This window comes from Panthera leo, chromosome E1, assembly GCF_018350215.1.
Source record: "Panthera leo isolate Ple1 chromosome E1, P.leo_Ple1_pat1.1, whole genome shotgun sequence".
Classification (NCBI taxonomy): Eukaryota; Metazoa; Chordata; class Mammalia; order Carnivora; family Felidae; genus Panthera; species Panthera leo.
The window spans coordinates 17,960,174-17,980,648 of NC_056692.1; the positions used below are offsets into that span (position 1 = coordinate 17,960,174).

A 20,475-nucleotide genomic window follows, 5' to 3' on the forward strand; every position below is an offset into this window, starting at 1 on the left:
TGGGTAATAATCTGCTGTTCCCTCTGCTGCCTTCAGGAGTCAGTACTGTTACAGGATGAGGTAAAGGGAAATCAGTATCTTTAGATTGCTGCTGCAGGAAAGTGCTAGACTTGGGACTCAAGTATTAGATTGGACTGTGTGTTCACTTCAGCAGCACATATATTAAAAAAGTATTAGCTTTGGACTAAAAATGGCAGCTGATCTTTTCGCTCTTTTCTCTCCCCTCTCCCTCCTTCTCTTGCAGGGTGAGAAGAATAGTGTGGATTGGGGTGACCTTAACCTTGTGCTGCCCTGTCTGGAGTACCACAACAACACATGGACATGGCTAGACTTTGCCATGGCTGTCAAGAGGGACAGCCGCAAAGCCCTGGTTGCCCAGGTATCCTGCCAGAGTTCATGGCTGTTTGGTTAGCAGGGGCTGACAAACAGGTCCTGTGCTCAGGAGCATTTCATTGTAGGACATATGTAAGACAAGTAGCCTTGGCAACGGGCAGGTGAATGAAGTGAGCAACTTCTATCCCTGCCCTCTCCATGACTTTGGTCAGATGTTTAAATGTTTACACTTATATATGTTAACTGCTGTTGAGTTTTAGGGAACTGAGGGCTGACGCAGCTTCAGGTTTAGAATAGGTTCTAATTAGATTGTAAGCTTCTTGAAAGCAGAGATCATTTTATAATTTGAATTGCCACATTGTGCCTTCATGTAAGCTTAACAAATCTTTTTTGACTTGGTTCACAGTGATTTATTCTGCCTGTTCCACTAATATTTACCTTCCCTTTTACTCCTCTCTAACCTACCAGGTAATCAAAGAGAAGCTAAGGCTGAAGCCTGCAACAGGGTCTGAGGTCCGGGGAAAGCTAGAAACTAAATCAGATCTCAACATGCAACAGCAGGAAGAGGAGGAGAAAGCCCGGCTCCTCATCGGTTTAAGTGTGGGCAACAAGAACCCTGGCAAGAAGTCCATCTTTGGCAGGCGCAAGTGATCCAGCATGCAAGAGTGGCTGCAGTACAGGATCTGACTTTGGCTCAGGCCCCAGGGACTTGTGGGGTGGGAGGCGCTTCCCCTCATCCATCAGGATTTGTGGTGGTCAGGAGCTCACAGGGTACTGTGGAGAGAGGCACTGCTCTTTTAGCAGCTGGCCTGTTCCCTGCAGAACACGGTGGATAATAATGCTGAGTTCTACCTCACACTGATCAGCAGGGCCAGAGAGGCATCAAGAGAGCAAGACCCAGGGATTGGGCCCAGGATCAGGATCTGGTTCCCTTGGGGCCAACTGAAAGGGTGGGAGGGACAGTTCTGATCAAGTGTGATAAATTTTTATAGACCTATATATAAATATATACATATATATTTCTAAGTGTAACTGCTCTCCCTCTGTGCCAGAAAGTTGAGGGGAGGATCCGCTCTCTCCCTCATTCCACTGCCTTGTATAGGAGGTATGAGGGTTCTGGGGGGAAAAAAGCCCCTCCTCAATCTGTGCCAAGTTCACTTGGGAAAATGGCAATAGGAGTCAGGGCTGGCCATGGATCCCCCTGGGGTATGCCTGGAGAATGGTAAGAAAATGACTTAAAGAGAAAAAAATCTATTTTAGTTATTACTAATTTTTTTTGGTGTGTTAAGTGCATGGGTTCAACCTGTGTCCTTCCCTCCCCATCAACCCAAGACACATCCTCTAGCTGCCACTCTAATGAGGATGGCCTCTTCCCTCCTCCATGAAGCCCTATCACAGATACTTCCCAGCTCTGGTGTGACACTGGCCCCATGCTGATAGGTCTCTGCACATTTTAGTTCTGGCTATAAGCTTATTCATAACTGGGGTGGGCAGATAGGATTTGAGGATGAGTGGGGTTTGGCTGCATCCACTTGCATCTCTAGTCATGAATAGCAGGGAAGAGGCGGGGCTCATGTGTAATGTAGCATCAGGGGGAGGAATCGCTTATGTAACTGGGACAGCAGATTTAGCAGGTAGAGGAGGCAGAGGCTTTGGATGGGAACAGTAAGCTGTCGGCAGGGGCAACATGCCCGGGTGGTTGCTTCTCATAAGGTAGGCTGTGGGGCTTTGGCAGCCTGTTTAGGGGAGGTGAAGGGGGGACATGGGCTTGAGGCCTGGGAACTGACCAGTGAGGAGAATGTTAGTGATGCCCACTGTGGAGGTGAAACAGGAGGCTATACGGTGAAAATATCCCAACCCCATACTGAGAGGTACAGGACGAATTTCTGATGCTTCATGGAGAAAATGTCTACATACTGATTTCCTAGAGGATTTGAATCATGTCCAGGAAATCTAGGCCTTGGCCCAAAACAAGTGTAGTAGCAATTTTGCCTGGTGCTCAAAAACATATCTCTAAGGTTAAGATTTGAGGGTGTGCCCTCTAAGATGGGCAGAATTTGTAATGCCTCAAGCGCAGAGGTTTAGAGTGGCTCCCTTGGTTCTCAGCAGGGTGGCAACATCCAGGGTCCCTGGGTCCGAGGCTGGAAGAGCCTCTGGTCAGGTGTGGGAACTACCAGGTCAGGTCTGGAAGAGCTGTGGGGACTACGGGGGCATCAGTGCCTACACCAGGAGCCCCTGGAGCCGACCCGGTTGCTAATAGAGAAGACTCTGTCTGAGTGGCCAGTGCCTCAGTTCGTCAGCCTTTTTCTGCCGGAGTTTCCCATTAGGCCTCTTACAGGGCATCACCAGCTGAAGGTAGGTCAGTCCCTGGAAGGGGTCTCAGTCTTGGGGAGACATCTAGAAATGGCCAGAGTTTCAATCACCCTATTCTTAATTTCTCTGTACAGATTTTAGGACTTGTGGCTAAAGGCTCCTTTGGAACAGTCCTCAAGGTGCTAGATTGTGACCAGAAAGCAGTATTTGCAGTGAAGGTAGGGACCTAGGTATCCTTCCATATCATTCTCTAGTTTCTGCTTCTATTCTTGGTTTCAGAAAGGTTGGGAGGCATAAACAACGCATAGGAGTCATCACTCCTCTCCTTTTATAGGTGGTGTCCAAGGTAAAGGTCCTACAGAGGGACATCCTGAGGCAGTGCAAAGAGGAGGTTAGCATCCAGGTATGCAGAGCCCAGGAATGGAGCCTAGGAAGAACTAAACCACAGATGGAGAAAGCACCTTTCCTGTCCAACTGCCCTGCTCTTCCTTATTCTGCCCCCTCCCTCTGCTTCAACCAAAGCAGATCCTGGGAAAGGTAGTTAGCAGCAGCTAATTCTAGGTCCTTCCAGGGAAACCTCTCTAGCATGTCCTGGTGTGTTCATAGTATCATGCTGGTTTTGGGATTACCAGACAGGCAGTCCCTACTATTTTGTTCACCTCAACTTAGAGGTAGGGCAGCAACTCCCTTTCTGCACAACTAGGTTAAATCCTGACTTCTTGGCTGTCTTGATCCTCAGTGCCCTTTTTCCTCCCTAACTTCCTGTTTTTTTCATCCCTAGCGACAGATCAACCATCCTTTTGTACACGGTTTGGGGGACAGCTGGCAGGGAAAACGACACCTCTTCATTAGTGAGTGACTGGTCTCTCTCATTTCCAAGAGTCGTCCCATTGTACTCCACCTGAGATTACCTATCCCTTTGGCTTGTTCTCCCTTGGCTGTTTCCCTTCTCTGAGTGTTTCTGTCTCCCAAAGGGAGGGAACAACATGTGGCATCAGTTTGGGCAAGAGGCCTAAAATGCCTTTGAGCCCAGGCACATTACCCCCCAATATCACCTAGACTTCTGGTCCTTTGCAGTGTGCAGCTACTGCAGTACAGATCTGTGCTCCCTGTGGTCCTCTGTCGGCTGCTTGACTGAGGCTTCCATCCGCCTCTTTGCTGCTGAACTGGTTCTGGTGCTGTGTAAGTGAAACAGAAATGGTAATGGAAATGAGGGAAGACTTAAGGGGGAGGGGCAGAGAGAAGTGGTATTAACTCTGGAGGTCAAAGAACAGGAATAGGGATGGGATGGGAACTACCAGGGAAACTGGAAAGACAGGAGAGCTTTAGCACACCCCATTACTTGCTGTCATCCACAGGCTATCTCCATGATTTGGGCATCATCCACCGAGATGTGAAGGTAGAGTTAAGCACTTTTTCTCTGTCTGAAGTGGGGCATCAGTAAGAAGTACCAACAGATCTAAGAAGGGAGAGGGGAGCTGAGGATAGCTGACCTTGGGGCCCTCATGGGTGCTAAGGATTTGGGCAAGAGCCCTCAAAGTATAGACTTGAATGCTGAATAGGGCATCTTCCTCAGCAGACAGGTATATATGATAAAAGAAGGTCAAAAGGAAGATGAATAACCTCTCACTTGTGATTTTTCAGATGGAGAATATCCTTCTGGATGAACGAGGTAAGTCCTTTTCTTTTCCTAGCCCCAGAATTAGAGGTACTCTGTTTGGGAATATGTCACGGCTGACAAGGGGTGGAACAGAGTGGTGCTGTTGCCTTGTCTTTCACAGGCCATGTGAAACTGACAGACTTTGGTTTGTCCCGCCACCTGCCCCAGGGAGCCCGAGCCTATACTATCTGTGGCACCCTTCAGTACATGGGTGAGACAGGGGCTAAAACTGGTGGGGAAGCATTGGCAGAGGATAGCCAATTGATGTCAGTGACACCTGTCTTTCAAATCTAGCCCCAGAGGTCCTGAGTGGAGGGCCTTACAACCATGCTGCTGACTGGTGGTCCCTGGGTGTCTTGCTTTTCTGTCTGGCAACTGGGAAGGTGAGAAAATGGTAGGGATGTTGGGCAAAGAGAGGAGCTCTGCCCTGTAGTGGGAAGAACTTAGGAAATCTTGCCTTATTCCTACTAAACAATGCTACCACTGCCCCCCACCCTCATTCCCCACCTCTTAACTCAGTTCCCAGTGGCTGCAGAGAGGGATCATGTGGCCATGTTGGCAAGTGTGACACACTATGATTCTGAGGTCCCAGCTTCTCTTAACCAGGGGCTCTCACTCCTGCTCCATGAGGTAAGAGTGAACACTACTTTCCTTCTTGACTACCAAAACATTCAATTCTCTCCTTTCCCTATTACTGAAATGAGATTTCCCCATTCCTCTAATAATTTGGTGAGTGTGTGTATGTGTGTGTGCGTGCGCACGTGCTGTAACTTGATCAAGTACCATCCTCCCCATGCATAATCAGTCACTTCTGAGAGAGAGGGCCAGTGCTGCTCTCTTACCAGGACAGTGCCTCTATTCCCACCTCTGCCCCCAATAATTTCTCCCTCTTTCAAATCCTCTTTAGGATTCTTCTTCCTGCCCTCCACAGCCCATGAACTTCTTTTCTAGCTTTTCTGGTTAGCCCCTCTCCTATCTCATCTATCCTTCATGCTCTATTTGCCTTCAGCTCTTATGCCAGAATCCCCTCCACCGTCTACGTTATTTGCATCACTTCCAGGTCCACCCTTTCTTTCGGGGTGTGGCCTTTGACCCAGAGCTCCTACAGAAGCAGCCAGTGAACTTTGTCATGGAGACACAAGCTACCCAGCCCAGTCCATCGGAGTCCATGCTTTTCAAGAACTTTGACTGTAACCTGGAGTCCTACCTGGTCCATCCCAGCCTTGCTTGAGCCCCTCTACTGTAGATTGGGGCCTGAGAACCCAAGGATCTCCTCCACTGCCAACTCAGTATGACCACTTTGATGATCTAGTTCGTTTTTACTCTGTAGCCTCTTACTATTCTGTTCTTCTACTTGTTGGACCAGAGTTCAAATGTTGCGCATTCTGCTATTGGCAGCCACAATTGGCCCTACCCCTCCCTACTCCCTAATACAACCCACCTCTCAGTTCAACATCTCAGATCTGTGTTGACCTTTTCCTTCGCTGCATTTCTCCAATGCTCATACCCTGAAGCTTTCAACCAGAGGCTTATTCTACTTTTCCCTTTCCTTGTTTCTCTGTCGTATTTCCTTTCTTGAGAAGTAACACTTCATGGAGTCTCAAGGTGCTATTTATGTGTTTTATAGGTTTCTCAGAAGTAGTATGAATGTTTTTCAAAAGTCTCAAAAGCTGGCATTTTAACCCCTAAATATGTAGCTAAAACATATGATCTGGGGGCTCAAAGCCAGTCTGTGACAAATCTAATGTTTAAAAATTTCAAAAGTGAATCTAATAGCCTAAATGTGAGGAATAAGAACTGAAATATGGATGGGTTAATGTCTTTTCTAGGGCTAATTGGAACAGCTATTGAATTTTTTTTCCAAAACAAAGTCTCCTCGGAAGACACAAGGATTATTAAACTGAGTATTTCCCTAGATGACCTGGGATTCAGTTTCTGATAGGCAAACCAAGGGATTAAGAGGCATGATATCAGCCTTAAGATCTAAGGTTAGAGATGTATTTCAAAAACCTTTTCCTTTTTATTTTTTAAATATATATTTTTTAGTGTTTGCTTTTGAGAGAGAGACAGAGCGTGAGCAGGGGAGGGGCAGAGAGAGAGGGAGACATAGAATCCGAAGCAGGCTCCAGGCTCTGAGCTGTCAGGACAGAGTCACATATGGGGCTCGAACTCACAAACCGTGAGATCATGACCTGAGCCAAAGTCGGACACTTAACTGACTGAGCCACCCAGGTGCCCCTCCTTTTTATTTTTTAAAAAAATGTTTATTTTTGAGAGAGAGAGAGAGAGAGAGAGAGAGAAGGAGAGCATGCAGGGGTGGGGCAGAGAGAGAAAGAAGAGAGAAATCCAAGCAGGCTCCACACTGTCCCTGTAGAGCCCGATGCAGGGCTCAAAGTCACAAACCAGGAGATCATGACCTGAGCCGAAATCAAGAGTTGGATACTTAACCAACTATGCCACCCAGGTGCCCTGAACCTTTTTCTTTAGTAAGGAAAGTCATCTGGACCTTAAATTTTATACATTTCTGGCATTTATAACTTGTTTTCATTTTTCTAAACTTCTCAAAACCTTCATTTAAAACAAAATTTTTTTTAAACTGTTTATTGAAGTAATCTCTACACCCACTGTGGGGCTCGAACTCAACCCCGAGATCAAGAGTCACATGCCTTTCTGACCAAGCCAGCCAGGCACCCCTCAAAGCCTTCATTTTATTATCCTTCAGTTATATTTAATCTCTCTTTACAAACCAAAGAGAGTCTGGAAAGTACTCTGTGTACTTGTGTTTATTAATTCTGTCCCTGGATTAAGCCAGATTTTCCCTGTATAGCTGGCATTTTATTGGCCTCTGCAGAATTGCTTTTTCTGGATTGTACTTTGGCAATCTGTAGGAAAATCCCTGTGAAATTTAATAGCTGTGGCTATTGTAAAGGGTGTTTATCATTACAATTCATAATGTTCTGTTTAAGGATGCATGGGAGAAATTTCCTCTGAATTCAGCTGTGCTTTTCCTGAATTGCTGTTTGATTTTACCTTAAAGACACTAAATATTCAACTGACTGTAATTTTTTCTTCATATCAGTGCTATGCCACTTAGAGCCTAATTTGTGGTCCATTTCCAGCAAGTGTTTAGGACTTCACATCGTATATTTTGTATGCTAGCCACATTCTTGGTTCCATCTTCCTTTCCTATCTTTATTTTCCTTATTTTCATTTTTCTGTTTTAATCTTTTTTCTTACTATATTATCTGCATCTTTGTAAGCCTTTTTTGGAATGAGATTGGGATATAAATGAATAAATAAATGTAACAGTAGCCCTTTTGATGATCTAATTTGTTTTTCTTTAGACATTTTCTTTTTTTTTTTAGCTTTACTACATTTTTTTTTTTAAAGCTGTAGTGACCAGAACTGCACATTGGATAAAAACCCTGAATACTTGTAATAGGAATTAATGGTTTCTAAAGTAGTTAAGCATATTAGACTGGTGCCTGGATCCACCAATAACTATTTTAAGAGTCTTTACACAAGTTATCTTAACTTCTCTGAATTGTAGTTTCCTACATATAAAATGAGGGGGGTTATAATCACTGATTCTTAATTGTAGAGAATGGGCTTCTGAGTTCTGTGATGCTTTTTCAAAAAGCAGATGCTGATGATTTTATGATACTGTGTGTCCTGGTCCAGAGTTAATGTTCAGGTCACCCAACATTATATAGCCTCTCTGATCACAGCATATTGGGTTAAGGTCTTTAGGACATGGTTAACATGTCACTAGGGTCCCTTTCTTAGGTCACATCAGATAGCTTTGAGACCATAATCATGTAAGTGCAGTTTGAATTATTTCTTATCAAGTGCCATTTTTAACATACTCTCTTCAATCAGTGGGGCACTAGAACAGTGATTCTCAGGGTAGAGTGGAGGGGATGATAGAAAAATCAAAGTTTCAGAAAGTATAATTTAAAAAACACTGTCCTCACCCATAGTTTTGATATGCTCATCCCTGGAAGGTATTCTTTCCTGCCACCCCTGACCCCCACTTAGAATCACTGACCTATGAATACCTTTTACTTATTCATGATAAAATTTTTTATTAAAATTTTTTTAAAAAATTTTTTTAAGTTTAGTTATTTTGAGAGAGAGTACACACATGCACACCCGTGAGCAGGGGGAAGGGCAGAGAGAATCCCATCACAAACTGTGAGATTATGACCTGTGCCAAAATCAAGAGTAGGATGCTTACTTAACCGACTGAGCCACTCAGGAGTCCCTAAAAAATATTTTTATATACAACCTGAAATCATCTTTTAAATTTAACCCTATGCTTTGATTTTTCATTACCTAGAAGAAATCAGATATACCTATCAAAGTGGATATTTTATGCTGCACTCCCTTGTATCTTTTCTAAGAATGTAAGATTAGTCTTAACACCAATCTGTATATTCTCCTTCTAGAAAAGTGTCTTTGTAGTTCTACTCATTGTTTCTTACCTCTAAGTTTCTTTACCATGTATTGATCTGTTTATTAGTTCGTTCATTTAACAAACTGGTAATCACAATTCCTTAGTTACTTCTTTGAATTCTTCAATATAAAAATCTTGTCAAAGCTTTTTAAAAATAAAATCCTGGGGCGCCTGGGTGGCGCAGTCGGTTAAGCGTCCGACTTCAGCCAGGTCACGATCTCGCGGTCCGTGAGTTCGAGCCCCGCGTCAGGCTCTGGGCTGATGGCTCGGAGCCTGGAGCCTGTTTCCGATTCTGTGTCTCCCTCTCTCTCTGCCCCTCCCCCGTTCATGCTCTGTCTCTCTCTGTCCCAAAAATAAATAAAAAATGTTGGAAAAAAAAAAAATTAAAAAAAAAAAAAATAAAAAATAAAAATAAAATCCTATTTAATGCATTATTAATCCCTGTTACGCTGAATTGTGTCTCCACCATACCCCCCCTTTTTGCATTCATACATTGAAGTCCTAACCCTCAGTACTTCAGAATGTGATTGTATTTGAAAATAGTCTTTAAAGATGCAATTAAGTTAAAATGAGGTCATATGGGTTGGCCCTAATCCAATGATAGGTGTCCTTATAAAGAAGAAATTGGCAGGGGTGGGGGGGGGAGCGCCTGGGTGGCTCAGTCGGTTAAGCATCTGACTCTTGGTTTTGGCTCAGGCCATGATCTCACAGTTCATGAGTTCAAGTCCCATGTTGGGCTCTGTACTGACAGTGCAGAGCCTGTTTGGGATTCTGTCTCTCTGTCCCTCCCCTGCTCGCGTGTTTTCTCTCTCTCAAACATAAATAAACTTCAAAAAAGAAGAAGAAATTAGGACACAGACATACAGAGGGAAGACCATGTGAAGATACAGGGAGAAGACAGCTATCTACAAGCCAATGGGAGAGGCCTCAGAAGAAACCAACTCTACTTGGTCTACCTTGATCTCGGACTTGTAGCCTCCAGAATTGTGAGAAAATAAATTTCTGTTGTTTGAGCCACCCAGTCTGTGATACTTTGTTATAGCAACCCTAGCAAACTAACACAACCACTATGATGAGTTCTAATATATTAATCAGGACGTTTTATTTACAAAAAAACATGCTACCTTCCTCCCTATAGTTTGGTTTTGTTTATATTCTGAGGAACATATTATTTCAGATTTCACTGGCCTATCTGAGTTTTGCTGGTTTATGGAGCCCCACTGATTAGCAGCTGTTACACTGCCTCCTTTGTTCAGAATTCCCATCATACATATCATACACATACTCCATCCTATATACATACACCATTCATTGAAGCAGGGCTACTAATTCCACAGTTTCATTCTTGAGTTCACTTAGAACTGCCTGGTGCAGTTCTCAGAGTTGCTGATTTGGCTCATGTAATTGCATTTTTACAAAATAAGTAATATCTAATCCTAAAATTAAAAACTACAAGTGTTGGGCACCTGGCTGGCTCAGTTGGTAGAGCATGCAACTCTTGATATTGGGGCTGTGAGTTCAAGCCCCACAATGGGCATAGAGATTACCTAAAAAGAAACAAAAACCCAAGTGTTTTAAATATTTGGACCCCTACTTAATATTATATACAAAACTTAATTCCAGATACATTAAGGATTTAAATGTGATCAAAACATAAAAATTTTATAAGAACATTTGGGAGATTAGATCTACAATCTGTAGGGGTGCCTGGGTGGCTCAGTCGGTTAGGCATCCAACTTCGGCTCAGGTCATGATCTCACGGTCCGTGAGTTCGAGCCCCGCATCGGGCTCTGTGCTGACAGCTCAGAGCCTGGAGCCCGTTTCAGATTCTGTGTCTCCCTCTCTCTCTGCCCCTCCCCTGTTCATGCTCTGTCTCTCTCTGTCTCAAAAATAAACGTTAAAAAAAATTAAAAAAAAGATCTACAATCTGTAATGCCTCCGATTTCGAATCCGAGAGACCACCAAGGAACCGATACCGATGCAAACGCACGAGGGTTTATTTGCAAGCTCGAGCTTGGGCCCAAGTATACCTGACACAGCTGAGCAGGGACTTGGACCCCTAGGTTAAAAGGCGTAGCAGTTTTATAGGGGCCAGTGGCCAATGAGATTGTAACACACACAGAAAGTTGCATAGTCTTGTCAGTCCACATGCAGGTGGCCAATTGAATTACAATTTACCCTCTAGTAACTGAACTAGACTATCACTCTGGTCAGAATTGGCGCGCAAGTTTGGCGGGCAAAAGGCGGAGTTTACATTCTTCAGCGGTTGGGGGTTCTGCATTCCTATATGAGCCAGTTTCCAGTAAGGGTGTGCTCAGCGGCTTGACTAGGGTGGGGGAGTGTCTTAAGCAATAAGGAGGTCATGTGGGGGTTATACATGACATGGTGGGTGTAGCACAAAATGGAGTTAGTCTTGCCTGCTTGTCCAGGGGTAGGGGATTTTTGTTAAATTCCTTGGGTCCCACATTCCCCCCTTTTCCAGAGGATCCTATGCAGGACCCAATCATGGGTTCTGGGTTTCTGTCGAGAGAGTCAGTGGTTGGTATTGTTGCCTGAGTACCATGAGTTGAACTGTATTGACTAGGTCCCTGACAAAAGCCACTAGTCTATTAATGAGGCAGGGCCCAAAGGTCAAAAGGAGGAGAAGGATGATCAGGGGACCGGCTAGGGAGGACAATAAGGTAGTCAGCCAGGGGGAATGATTGAACCATGATTCAGACCATCCCTGTTGCTGCTCTCACTCTCGTTTTCGCTTGGCTAATCTTTCCCTTACCTTAGCCATTGATTCTCGTACTATCCCTGAGTGGTCAGTGTAGAAAAAGCACTCTTCGTTCAGGGCAGCGCAGACTCCTCCTTGTTGTAGAAAAACTAGGTCTAATCCCCTCCTATTTTGGAGCACCAGTTCAGACAAAGACATTAGGGATTCTTGGAGGTGGGAAATGGAGGTTTCTATGCGTTCTAGGTCTATATCAATGGCAGCTCTAAGGCTACTGTAGTGGGAGGCCTGGGTGGCTAGTGAGGCAATACCCATCCCTGTGCCAGCCAATCCAATTCCCAGTAGGGAGGCGATGGTGATAGTGGAGATGGGCTCCCTTTTATTTTGCCCGTGGGTATCTGCGCCCTTCCACTGAAGTACTTGCTCATCTGAATGGTAGATGATTCTAGGGAGTAGCTGAGCCAGCACACAGAAGCCCCCAGTTCTGTTTATAACCTGACTGTGAGCTCAGGGAGTTAAACCCTCGGAACAAGCCCACCAACTGTCTTGGGGGGGTAGATAATACCCTGTATTATTTGTAGGCTGTGTAATGTTGCACAGAGCCTGGTGGTGTGGAGGAGTGCCTATACAGAGTCCCTGGCCGAACACGGACTGCAAGGTGAGGCCTTTACTACCAGGCTTTGGGTTCCACCTGCAAGCATTAGGGTCCATGGTTGTGTTATATTGACCCATTATTGCGATACCCTCATAGAAGGGGGGGCGGACGTCAGCACAGCCAGCGGGATCGGGTAAGATTGGGCTTAGTTGCGTTGAGGAATTTGTAAGCCTTGGACATCAGGGCCCAAAGAGGGTGCTGAGAAGGGTTGAGGGGGAGGAGAGGGGAGAGGAGAGTCGGGACTGGGATGCCACCACCGGAGGTGTTGTGGGCAAGATTCAGAGGGTGTGCTGCAGGTGTTGCCTGAGGTTGAGGAGGTACTAGCACAGTGTTGGGACCTATCCCAAGGGTTTCCCTTGACCTTTCGGTTTCTCTAGTTGTCTGATCATGAATAGGACTCCGTTATCATACCCGCTTTGGTGAAGCCGGAGTCCCCACAGAAGTCCTACCCCCCAATTTGTTTCTTGTTTCCCGGTCTCCGTGAAGGAAATGGTGACTGGATTACAGTAAGGGCGTTCCGAGCATGAGGGATGTGTAGCATTCAGTTGGATTTTTATGAGGCTGGATGGGTTTTGTGACAGCCAATTGCATGTCCCAGTTTGTTCGCAACCCCATGTTTTGCAGAAGTAGTCTGTCCAGCCACCGCATTTGGAGGCCTTATTATGGTCAGACTGAGAGGGGGCCGGACACACATAAAAACAGGTATCTTGGAGGGCCATCTTGGCCCTCTCGGTGCCACATCCTGGTATTCCTATTCTGCCTTGGTGCCAGGGGTCCTGACTGAATAGTTCACACAAGTCAATAGTCAGATTAGGCCACCAGGTCCCTCTAGGGTGTAGCTCGGACAGCTGGGTTACTACCTGATTAGAGCTTGGGGTGATGATTTGCCAGGTTAGATTAAGTGGTTTGGGGTTGGGTTTAGCCGCGAGGGGATACAGCGCAAGTAATATTAGCAGGGTAAGTGGGAGCGACGCAGCCTTAGCTTTAAGGGATTGTCCTTGTCGGGCTGGCTCTTCCATTCCGGAACAAAGTCCTTGAGGACGGCGTGTGGATCAGCTGGCCGGATGTGGGTGTAGTGGACCCAGGGAGTTATTCCGTTGACCTTGAGAGCGGTGGGCGTGGTCAGGATCACAATGTAGGGTCCTTTCCAGCAAGGTTGGAGCGTCTGCTGTTGGTGCCTCCGCACGCACACCCAATCGCCTGGTAGATACTGATGGGGGTCAGGAGGCGGCCCGGTCTCGTAGAGGGCCCTCAGCTTAGGCCACACCCGCTCATGGGCTCTTTGTAACATTTGGAGGGAGAAAAGAAGTTGTTGGTCATTGAACTCAGCAAGCACTTCGGGTTTCAAGACAGGAATGATAGGTGGGGGTATACCAAACAGGATTTCGTAGGGAGTCAGTCCCATCTTATATGGTGAGTTTCTCACCCTATATAGGGCAAAGGGAAGGAGAGTGACCCAGTCCCTGCCAGTCTCCAAGGCTAATTTAGTTAAGGTATCTTTTAATGTCCTATTCATCCTCTCTACCTGACCTGAGCTCTGGGGTCTGTGAGCACAATGTAATTTCCAATCTGCCCCCAGTATTTGTGCTACTCCCTGTGTTACCTTAGAAATGAACCCCGGTCCATTGTCGGATCCGATCCTGGCAGGAAATCCATACCTTGGCAGAATGTCCTCCAGCAGCTTTTTGGTCACGATTTGCGCTGTTTCGTGCTTGGTGGGGAATGCCTCTGTCCACCCTGAAAAGGTATCTACGAAAACTAGCAAGTACTTGTACCCATACTTTCCAGGCCTTACCTCAGTGAAATCTACTTCCCAGTATATTCCTGGGCGGTCTCCCCTGAGTTGGGTTCTGGGGTTAGACCCATGGGTGGTGGCGTTGGTTAGCCGGCATGCATGACAGCTTGCCACAGTCTGCTTGATCTTTGCTCGAGAGTCTTTAATAATGATCTTAGCATGTCGTATGAGGTCTTCCATCTTTCTTGTTCCCATAGGAGTACTCCGATGCATTTTGGATAGGACTTGTCGTCCTAGTTCCTCTGGCAGGATGATGCTGGAGTCTGCGGCCCTCCACCAGCCATGCAAGCATTGGGTCATAGGCAAGCGTTTAATCCATTTTAAGTCAGTGCCAGTATAGTTGGGGGTATCCGGCAGGGTCAGTGCCCCTGGATCGGGTAGCGTGGTTGTTAAAACCTGGGTCACCGAAAGGGCCGCCTCCTTTGCTTTTGAGTCGGCTAGCCGGTTTCCCCTGGCTACTGGTGTATCTGCTTTTTGGTGTCCTGGACAATGGATGATAGCTAGTGCCTTGGGCAGCCAGAGGGCCCTTAGGAGTTCAAGGATCTCTGTTTCATTTTTAATAGTCTTTGCCTCTGCTGTCAGAAGCCCTCTCTCTCTGTAAAGGGCTCCGTGGATATGAGTGGTGGCAAAGGCATACCTGCTGTCGGTGTAAATGTTTATTCGTTTACCTTCTCCCATAGTTAGTGCCTCGGCCAGGGCGATCAGTTCTGCCCGTTGAGCCAATGTTCCGGCTGCCAATGGCTCTGCCCAGATGATCTCCATCTCTGTGGTTACGGCTGCCCCCGCGTATCTGATTCCTTCTCGGACAAAACTGCTGCCGTCCATATACCAGGTGGCGTCCGCGTTCGGCAGTGGCTGGTCCCGGAGATCAGCCCTGATTCCGTGCACCTGTGCCAAAATCTCTTGACAGTTATGCAGAGGGGGGTCCCAGTCTGAGTTAGGGAGTAGTGTTGCCGGATTCAGGGTTGTAGGTGGCTTGAATAAAATTCTGGTGGGGTTTAGCAGTAGGCTCTGATAATGGGTCAGACGAGCATTGCTGATCCAGCAGTCTGGGGGCTGTTTGAGTACCCCTTCAATGGCATGTGGGCTGGTAGCATATAGTTCTTGCCCCATGGCTATCTTCTCTGCGTCTTTGACCAAGTGGCCACTGCGGCAATAATTTTTAAGCATGGGGGCCATCCAGCGGCCACCGTGTCCAGCTTTTTAGAGAGATAAGCTATGGGTCTTTTCCAGGGACCTATGTCCCTGGACCCCTTTTGCCACCCTTTCTTGTCTACTACATACAGGTAGAAGGGCTTGGTTAGGTCAGGCAACCCGAGAGCCGAGGCAGACAGCAAGGCCTGTTTAAGGTCATTAAAGGCCTTATTCATGGCCTCTGTCCATTCAAAATTTTGTTGGTGCCTGGTAGCGTCATAGAGGGATCTGGCCATCTCGGCAAAACCCAGAATCCATAGTCGACAGAACCCTGCCGACCCCAGGAATTCACGTACCTGACGGACGGTTTGCAGCTGTGGGATCCTTAGGACGGTTTCCTTCCGCACATCCATCAACCATCTTTGTCCATCCTTTAATTTGTACCCCAGGTAGCTCACCTCTGCTCTGCAGATTTGGGCCTTTTTGGCTGAGGCCTGGTATCCTAGAGCTGCTATAGTCTGGAGTAAGTCCTTGGTGCCTCGCAGGCAAGTGTCCTGGTCCTCCGCCGCCAGCAGGATATCATCTACATATTGCAATAAGGTCAAATGAGGGTGCTCAGAACGGAACTCACCCAAGTCTTCATGTAAGGCCTCATCGAAGATGGTTGGTGAGTTTTTGAATCCTTGTGGTAGTCGAGTCCAGGTGAGTTGGCCATTGATGCCTTTCTCGGGGTCCGTCCATTCAAAAGCAAAAAGGTCTTGGCTCTTGAGTGCTAAAGGCAGGCTGAAAAAGGCATCTTTTAAATCTAATACCGTATACCAATTTTTGTCTGGAGGCAAGGTGGAGAGGAGGGTGTATGGGTTTGGGACCGTGGGGTGCACATCCAATTACTCGCCGCTTGACTTCCCTTAAGTCCTGGACTGGCCTGTAATTGTTAGAGTGCGGTTTTTGCACCGGCAGCAAGGGAGTGTTCCATACCGATTGGCAGAGCCTTAATATGCCTGAGTCTAGTAGTCGCCGTATGTGGGGCGTGATTCCCGTTCGCGCCACAAGAGGCATGGGGTATTGGCAGACCCTGACACGGTCTGCCCCGGTTTTAGTTCTATGTATATAGCCGGTTGGTGTCGGGCCAGCCCAATTCCCCCAGTTTCTGCCCTGCCTGAGGAAATTCCTGTAGCTAATAGTCAATGTCAGTTAATTGGACTGGGGGCATCTGGTGGAGACGATATTCATCTTCCAAACTCAGGACAAGCACCTGAATCGGTTGCCCTTCTTTGTCTAGGATTTTTGCCCCTCTGGGGTGGAAGCAAATTTGTGCCCCCATCTTGGTGAGCAAGTCCCGACCTAACAACGGGTAGGGACATTCAGGGATGACCATGAAGGAGTGGGATACCGGCCCATGCCTAGGTCCACAGTTCTTCGGGTAGTCCATGAGTACTGTTTGGTCCCTGTGGCCCCTTGCACCCATGAGGTCTTGCTTGCCAATTTCCCCTGGGGTTGTAGTAAGACCGAATGTTGTGCCCCAGTGTCCACTAGAAATTCAACTGGTTGCCCCTCCACTCTGAGAGTTACCCTAGGCTCGGGGAGGGGTACCGAACCCCGACTCCCCTAGTCGTCCAGGTCCTCCATCTCCAATATCTTGGCAGGGGCCTTAGATCTTTTGTTAGGGCAGTCTTTCACCCAGTGGCCCTCTTCCTTGCAATAAGCACATTGGTTTTGTTTAGTTTAGGGCGCTCCCATCGGGGACCAGGGCCATCCTCCTTACCTGTTCTTGAAGTCAGCTTCTTGAGGTGCCTCCGTTTTTCCTGTGGGTCATCCATGGTTGTAGCCAGCAGGATCTTAGCCAGATTTCGGGTCTGCCGGTCGCTTAGTTTAGTCTGTTGCTCCTCCGGGCTTTCTCTATTATTGTAAACTCTTTCTGCTACTATTATTAAGTCCTGCAGGGTCTTCTCTCCTAGCCTCTCCACTCTTTGTAATTTCCTTTTTGATGTCTGGAGCGGCCTGATTAACAAAAGCCATGATAATTGTGGCTTTTGTATCTGGGGCTTCTGGGTTCATAGGGGTGTACTGCCTAAAAGCCTCTGTGATTCTAAGAAGGCTGCTGGACTCTCATCCTTACCTTGTCTTACATCATATACCTTGGCCAGATTAGTAGGCTTGCGCGCTGCAGCCTTGAGACCTGCCATTAGAGTCTGGCGGTAGACCCGGAGTCTCTCCTTACCTTCAGCTGAGTTGTAGTCCCAGGTAGGGAGGGATAAGGGGAAGGCAGCGTTTATGAGATCTGGGTTTTGAGTCGGCTGTCTGTCCTCTCCCAGGACAGACTTCCGAGCTTCCACCTGTATTCGATCTCTCTGTTCGATGGTGAAGAGAACCTGCCAAGAGCTGCTGACAGTCATCCCAAGTAGGCTGGTGGGTAAAGAGAACAGTATCTAAAAGCCCAATTAAATCTTTTGGGTTATCGGAGAACTTTGCATTTTGAGTTCTCCAATTATATAAATCACTGGTGGAGAACGACCAATATAACACTGGTTGTTCTCCAGACTCGTCGGGAGGCCCCATGGCGCGAAGGGGAAGAGTGGTGGAGTCGGCTGGCCACGTATTTGAGGGTGGGGCCGCCCACATGTCCCTGCTGCTGGCCCACGCACAGGAATTCCTTCGTCAGGGAGGGGTGATGCCCTTCCCGCAGCCCCTGGTGCTTCCAATGGAGGGGTGGAAGGGGGAGAGGGAGCCTGGTAGGGCGGCGGATGAATCAGGTCTTCCGGAGAGGAATCCTGCAAGACCGGAAAAAGGGGCGTTTTGGCCTTTGTGTCAGTCTCCTTCTCAGCTTTCCCGCAGGGCTAGAATCTTGGTAGGTCCTGCTTTGGGGGGTAAGAATGGTTTTAGCCAAGAAGGGGGGTTTTCAATCATGTCCTGCCAGACCAGGATGTAGGACACCTGGTCAGGGTGGCCGTCCGGTTTGTCCTTGAAGATTACGGCCTTGACCTGCAAAATAATAGGTAGGTGGAAAGTTCCTTCTCAAGGCCATCCCACGTCAAAGGTTGGCCATTCTGACATGCAGTAAGTCTGAAATTTCCCTTTTCTTATGTCTGTGCTCAAATTATGAGCCCTTTCCTTAACGTCCGAGAAGTGGGAGAGCATAAGAGACAGGGGGCTGGTTTGGGTCTGCCCCATTTCAATCCACACCAAGACACAAACAGTTATGACAATTAACAAGGACACAATAACACAAACGTTCCAGCGTGGCCGCGGAGACAAAACAGAAAGTAAAACGAAGGGCTGGCTGTCCGTAATGGCAGCCGGCCCTCTTCACAGATGAGGACTTCATCCTCCTGGCGGGGGCAAGGGACATCTCCCAAAACCTCTGGTCGACGGCTCGCCAGCACGTCCGCTTAAGCCAATGCCGACCCGAAGACAGTTTGGAATTCCTACAGGTAGAGATACAGTATAGAGCTCTCAGAAAATATGTGCGCGAAAGGTATAAGCTGAGTGCACTCACCAGACGTGGGACCCTCCGGGTGGGGTCCTGGGGGGTCTCCTGAATCCCGGGACGAGCCCCCAAACGTAATGCCCCCGATTTCAAATCCGAGAGAAAACCAAGGAGCCAATACCGATGCAAACGCACGAGGGTTTATTTGCAAGCTCGAGCTTGGGCCCAAGTATACCCGACACAGCTGAGCAGGGACTTGGACCCCTAGGTTAAAAGGCGTAGCAGTTTTATAGGGGCCAGTGGCCAATGAGATTGTAACACACACAGAAAGTGCATAGTCATGTCAGTCCACACGCAGGTGGCCAATTGAATTACAATTTACCCTATAGTAACTGTTTGAACTAGCCTATCACTCTGGTTAGAATTGGCGCGCAAGTTTGGCGGGCAAAAGGCGGGGTTTACATTCTTTGGCGGTTAGGGGTTCCATATTCCTATATGAGCCGGTTTCCAGTAAGGGTGTGCTCAGCGGCTTGACTAGGGTGGGGGAGTGTCTTAAGCAATAAGTAGGTCATGTGGGGATTATACATGACATGGTGGGTGTAGCACAAAATGGAGTTAGTCTTGCCTGCTTGTCCAGGGGTAGGGGATTTTTGTTAAATTCCTTGGGTCCCACACAATCAAGGGATGGAGGAGATGCCTAAACCAAGACAGAAAATGAAAGCACTATAAAAGAAAAATATATTTGTGTAAAAAATTGATAAATGAATGACTCAATCAACTATCTTTAAGACTATCAAGATAGTCTTAAAGGAAAGATAAACAACTTGACCACATAAAAGTATTATATGTATGGCCAAAGATACCATTAATAAAGTCAATGGACAGGGGCACCTGGGTGGCTCAGTTGGTTAAGTGTACACCTCCTGGTTTTGGCTCAGGTCATGAGCTCAGAGTTTGTGAGTTTGAGCCCCAAGTTGGGCTCCACGCTGACAGCATGAAAATAAATCAATGGATAAAACTAAATCTAAAAAAATTTTGCAGTGTGATGACAGTTAAGGCCTATAATATAAAACTCCTACAAATTATAATAGAGAACCTATTTTTTATAAAAGGGCAAGGTATATGAAGTGACAAATCAATTAATTACATCTGTATCAGCTGAGGTAGAAGGCTGTATATAAGGACACCTGGTTGGCTCAGTTGGTAGAGCACATGACTCTTGAGAGTTCAAGCCCCACGCTGGGGACAGAATTTACTTAATGAAACAACTCTATACAAGACACTGAGTGAGGGGAAAAAAATGTCAGCGTAAGAAATGATGCCATTTTTGTGAAGAACTCAATGCCTTCTTCCCCTCCGTGTGTGTGTGTGTGTGTGTGTGAGAGAGAGAGAGAGAACATGAAAAAATGGGAGAGAAGTGGAAAAAAAAAAGACACTAGAGACCCCATTCTATGAATCAATTAATTTGGGGTGGGCGGAAATGTGTGTGTAAATAAAGACATACAAAACTTCTGTGTGTATGTGTATGCACATATGTTTTTACAAAAGTGTACACACTATTGATTACCTCAGGAAGGTAGAATGGACAGGAGGGGAGGCTTTGCCTTTAATATATCTTTGCATTGCATTGTTTCACTTGCCATAAAAAAAATCGAATACTTTTATAATTTGAAAAACACCACATTTAAGAAGTTATGCAAAACACCACCACCAAACATCCTATTTATGTTTATGTTACCTACTTATAATGGTATTTTCCCACTCATCTACCCTTCCATATCCCTCCTCATTTGCTGCTGGAAGCACCATATCATTTTGGCTACTCACCTAGCACCTGATACACCAACTGCGACAAGAACTAAGCATTCCAATACACACATTTCTAAAATACAAGCTTTTACCACTCGCACTTGGTTTTGTTTTGGTTTTTCTGCCATTTTCCACCCTTGTTTTATTTGCTGAATCTTTTTGATGGAACAGAAGTAC

At 46.7% G+C, this 20,475-nt stretch overlaps 1 protein-coding gene across 6 annotated transcripts in view; it reads left to right on the top strand.

Annotated features, from left to right (window-relative positions):
* KIAA0100 (KIAA0100 ortholog) overlaps nucleotides 1-5,537 on the top strand; it is a 31,446-nt gene extending 25,909 nt beyond the window's left edge. For 2 of the 6 annotated variants that reach the window (XM_042916548.1, XM_042916552.1), the window contains 12 exons: nucleotides 245-379; nucleotides 2,440-2,688; nucleotides 2,781-2,864; nucleotides 2,981-3,049; nucleotides 3,428-3,497; nucleotides 3,724-3,828; nucleotides 4,005-4,045; nucleotides 4,291-4,318; nucleotides 4,428-4,517; nucleotides 4,601-4,689; nucleotides 4,826-4,936; nucleotides 5,316-5,537. In XM_042916548.1, the coding sequence (XP_042772482.1) occupies nucleotides 245-379; nucleotides 2,440-2,688; nucleotides 2,781-2,864; nucleotides 2,981-3,049; nucleotides 3,428-3,497; nucleotides 3,724-3,828; nucleotides 4,005-4,045; nucleotides 4,291-4,318; nucleotides 4,428-4,517; nucleotides 4,601-4,689; nucleotides 4,826-4,936; nucleotides 5,316-5,537 (1,293 nt within the window). Of the gene's footprint in view, nucleotides 1-244; nucleotides 380-801; nucleotides 1,353-1,384; nucleotides 2,047-2,439; nucleotides 2,689-2,780; nucleotides 2,865-2,980; nucleotides 3,050-3,427; nucleotides 3,498-3,723; nucleotides 3,829-4,004; nucleotides 4,046-4,290; nucleotides 4,319-4,427; nucleotides 4,518-4,600; nucleotides 4,690-4,825; nucleotides 4,937-5,315 lie in introns of those variants that run through there. The other 4 variants (XM_042916549.1, XM_042916553.1, XM_042916550.1 and 1 more) reach the window with 4 other exon arrangements.
* The last annotated feature ends 14,938 nt before the right edge of the window (nucleotides 5,538-20,475 follow it).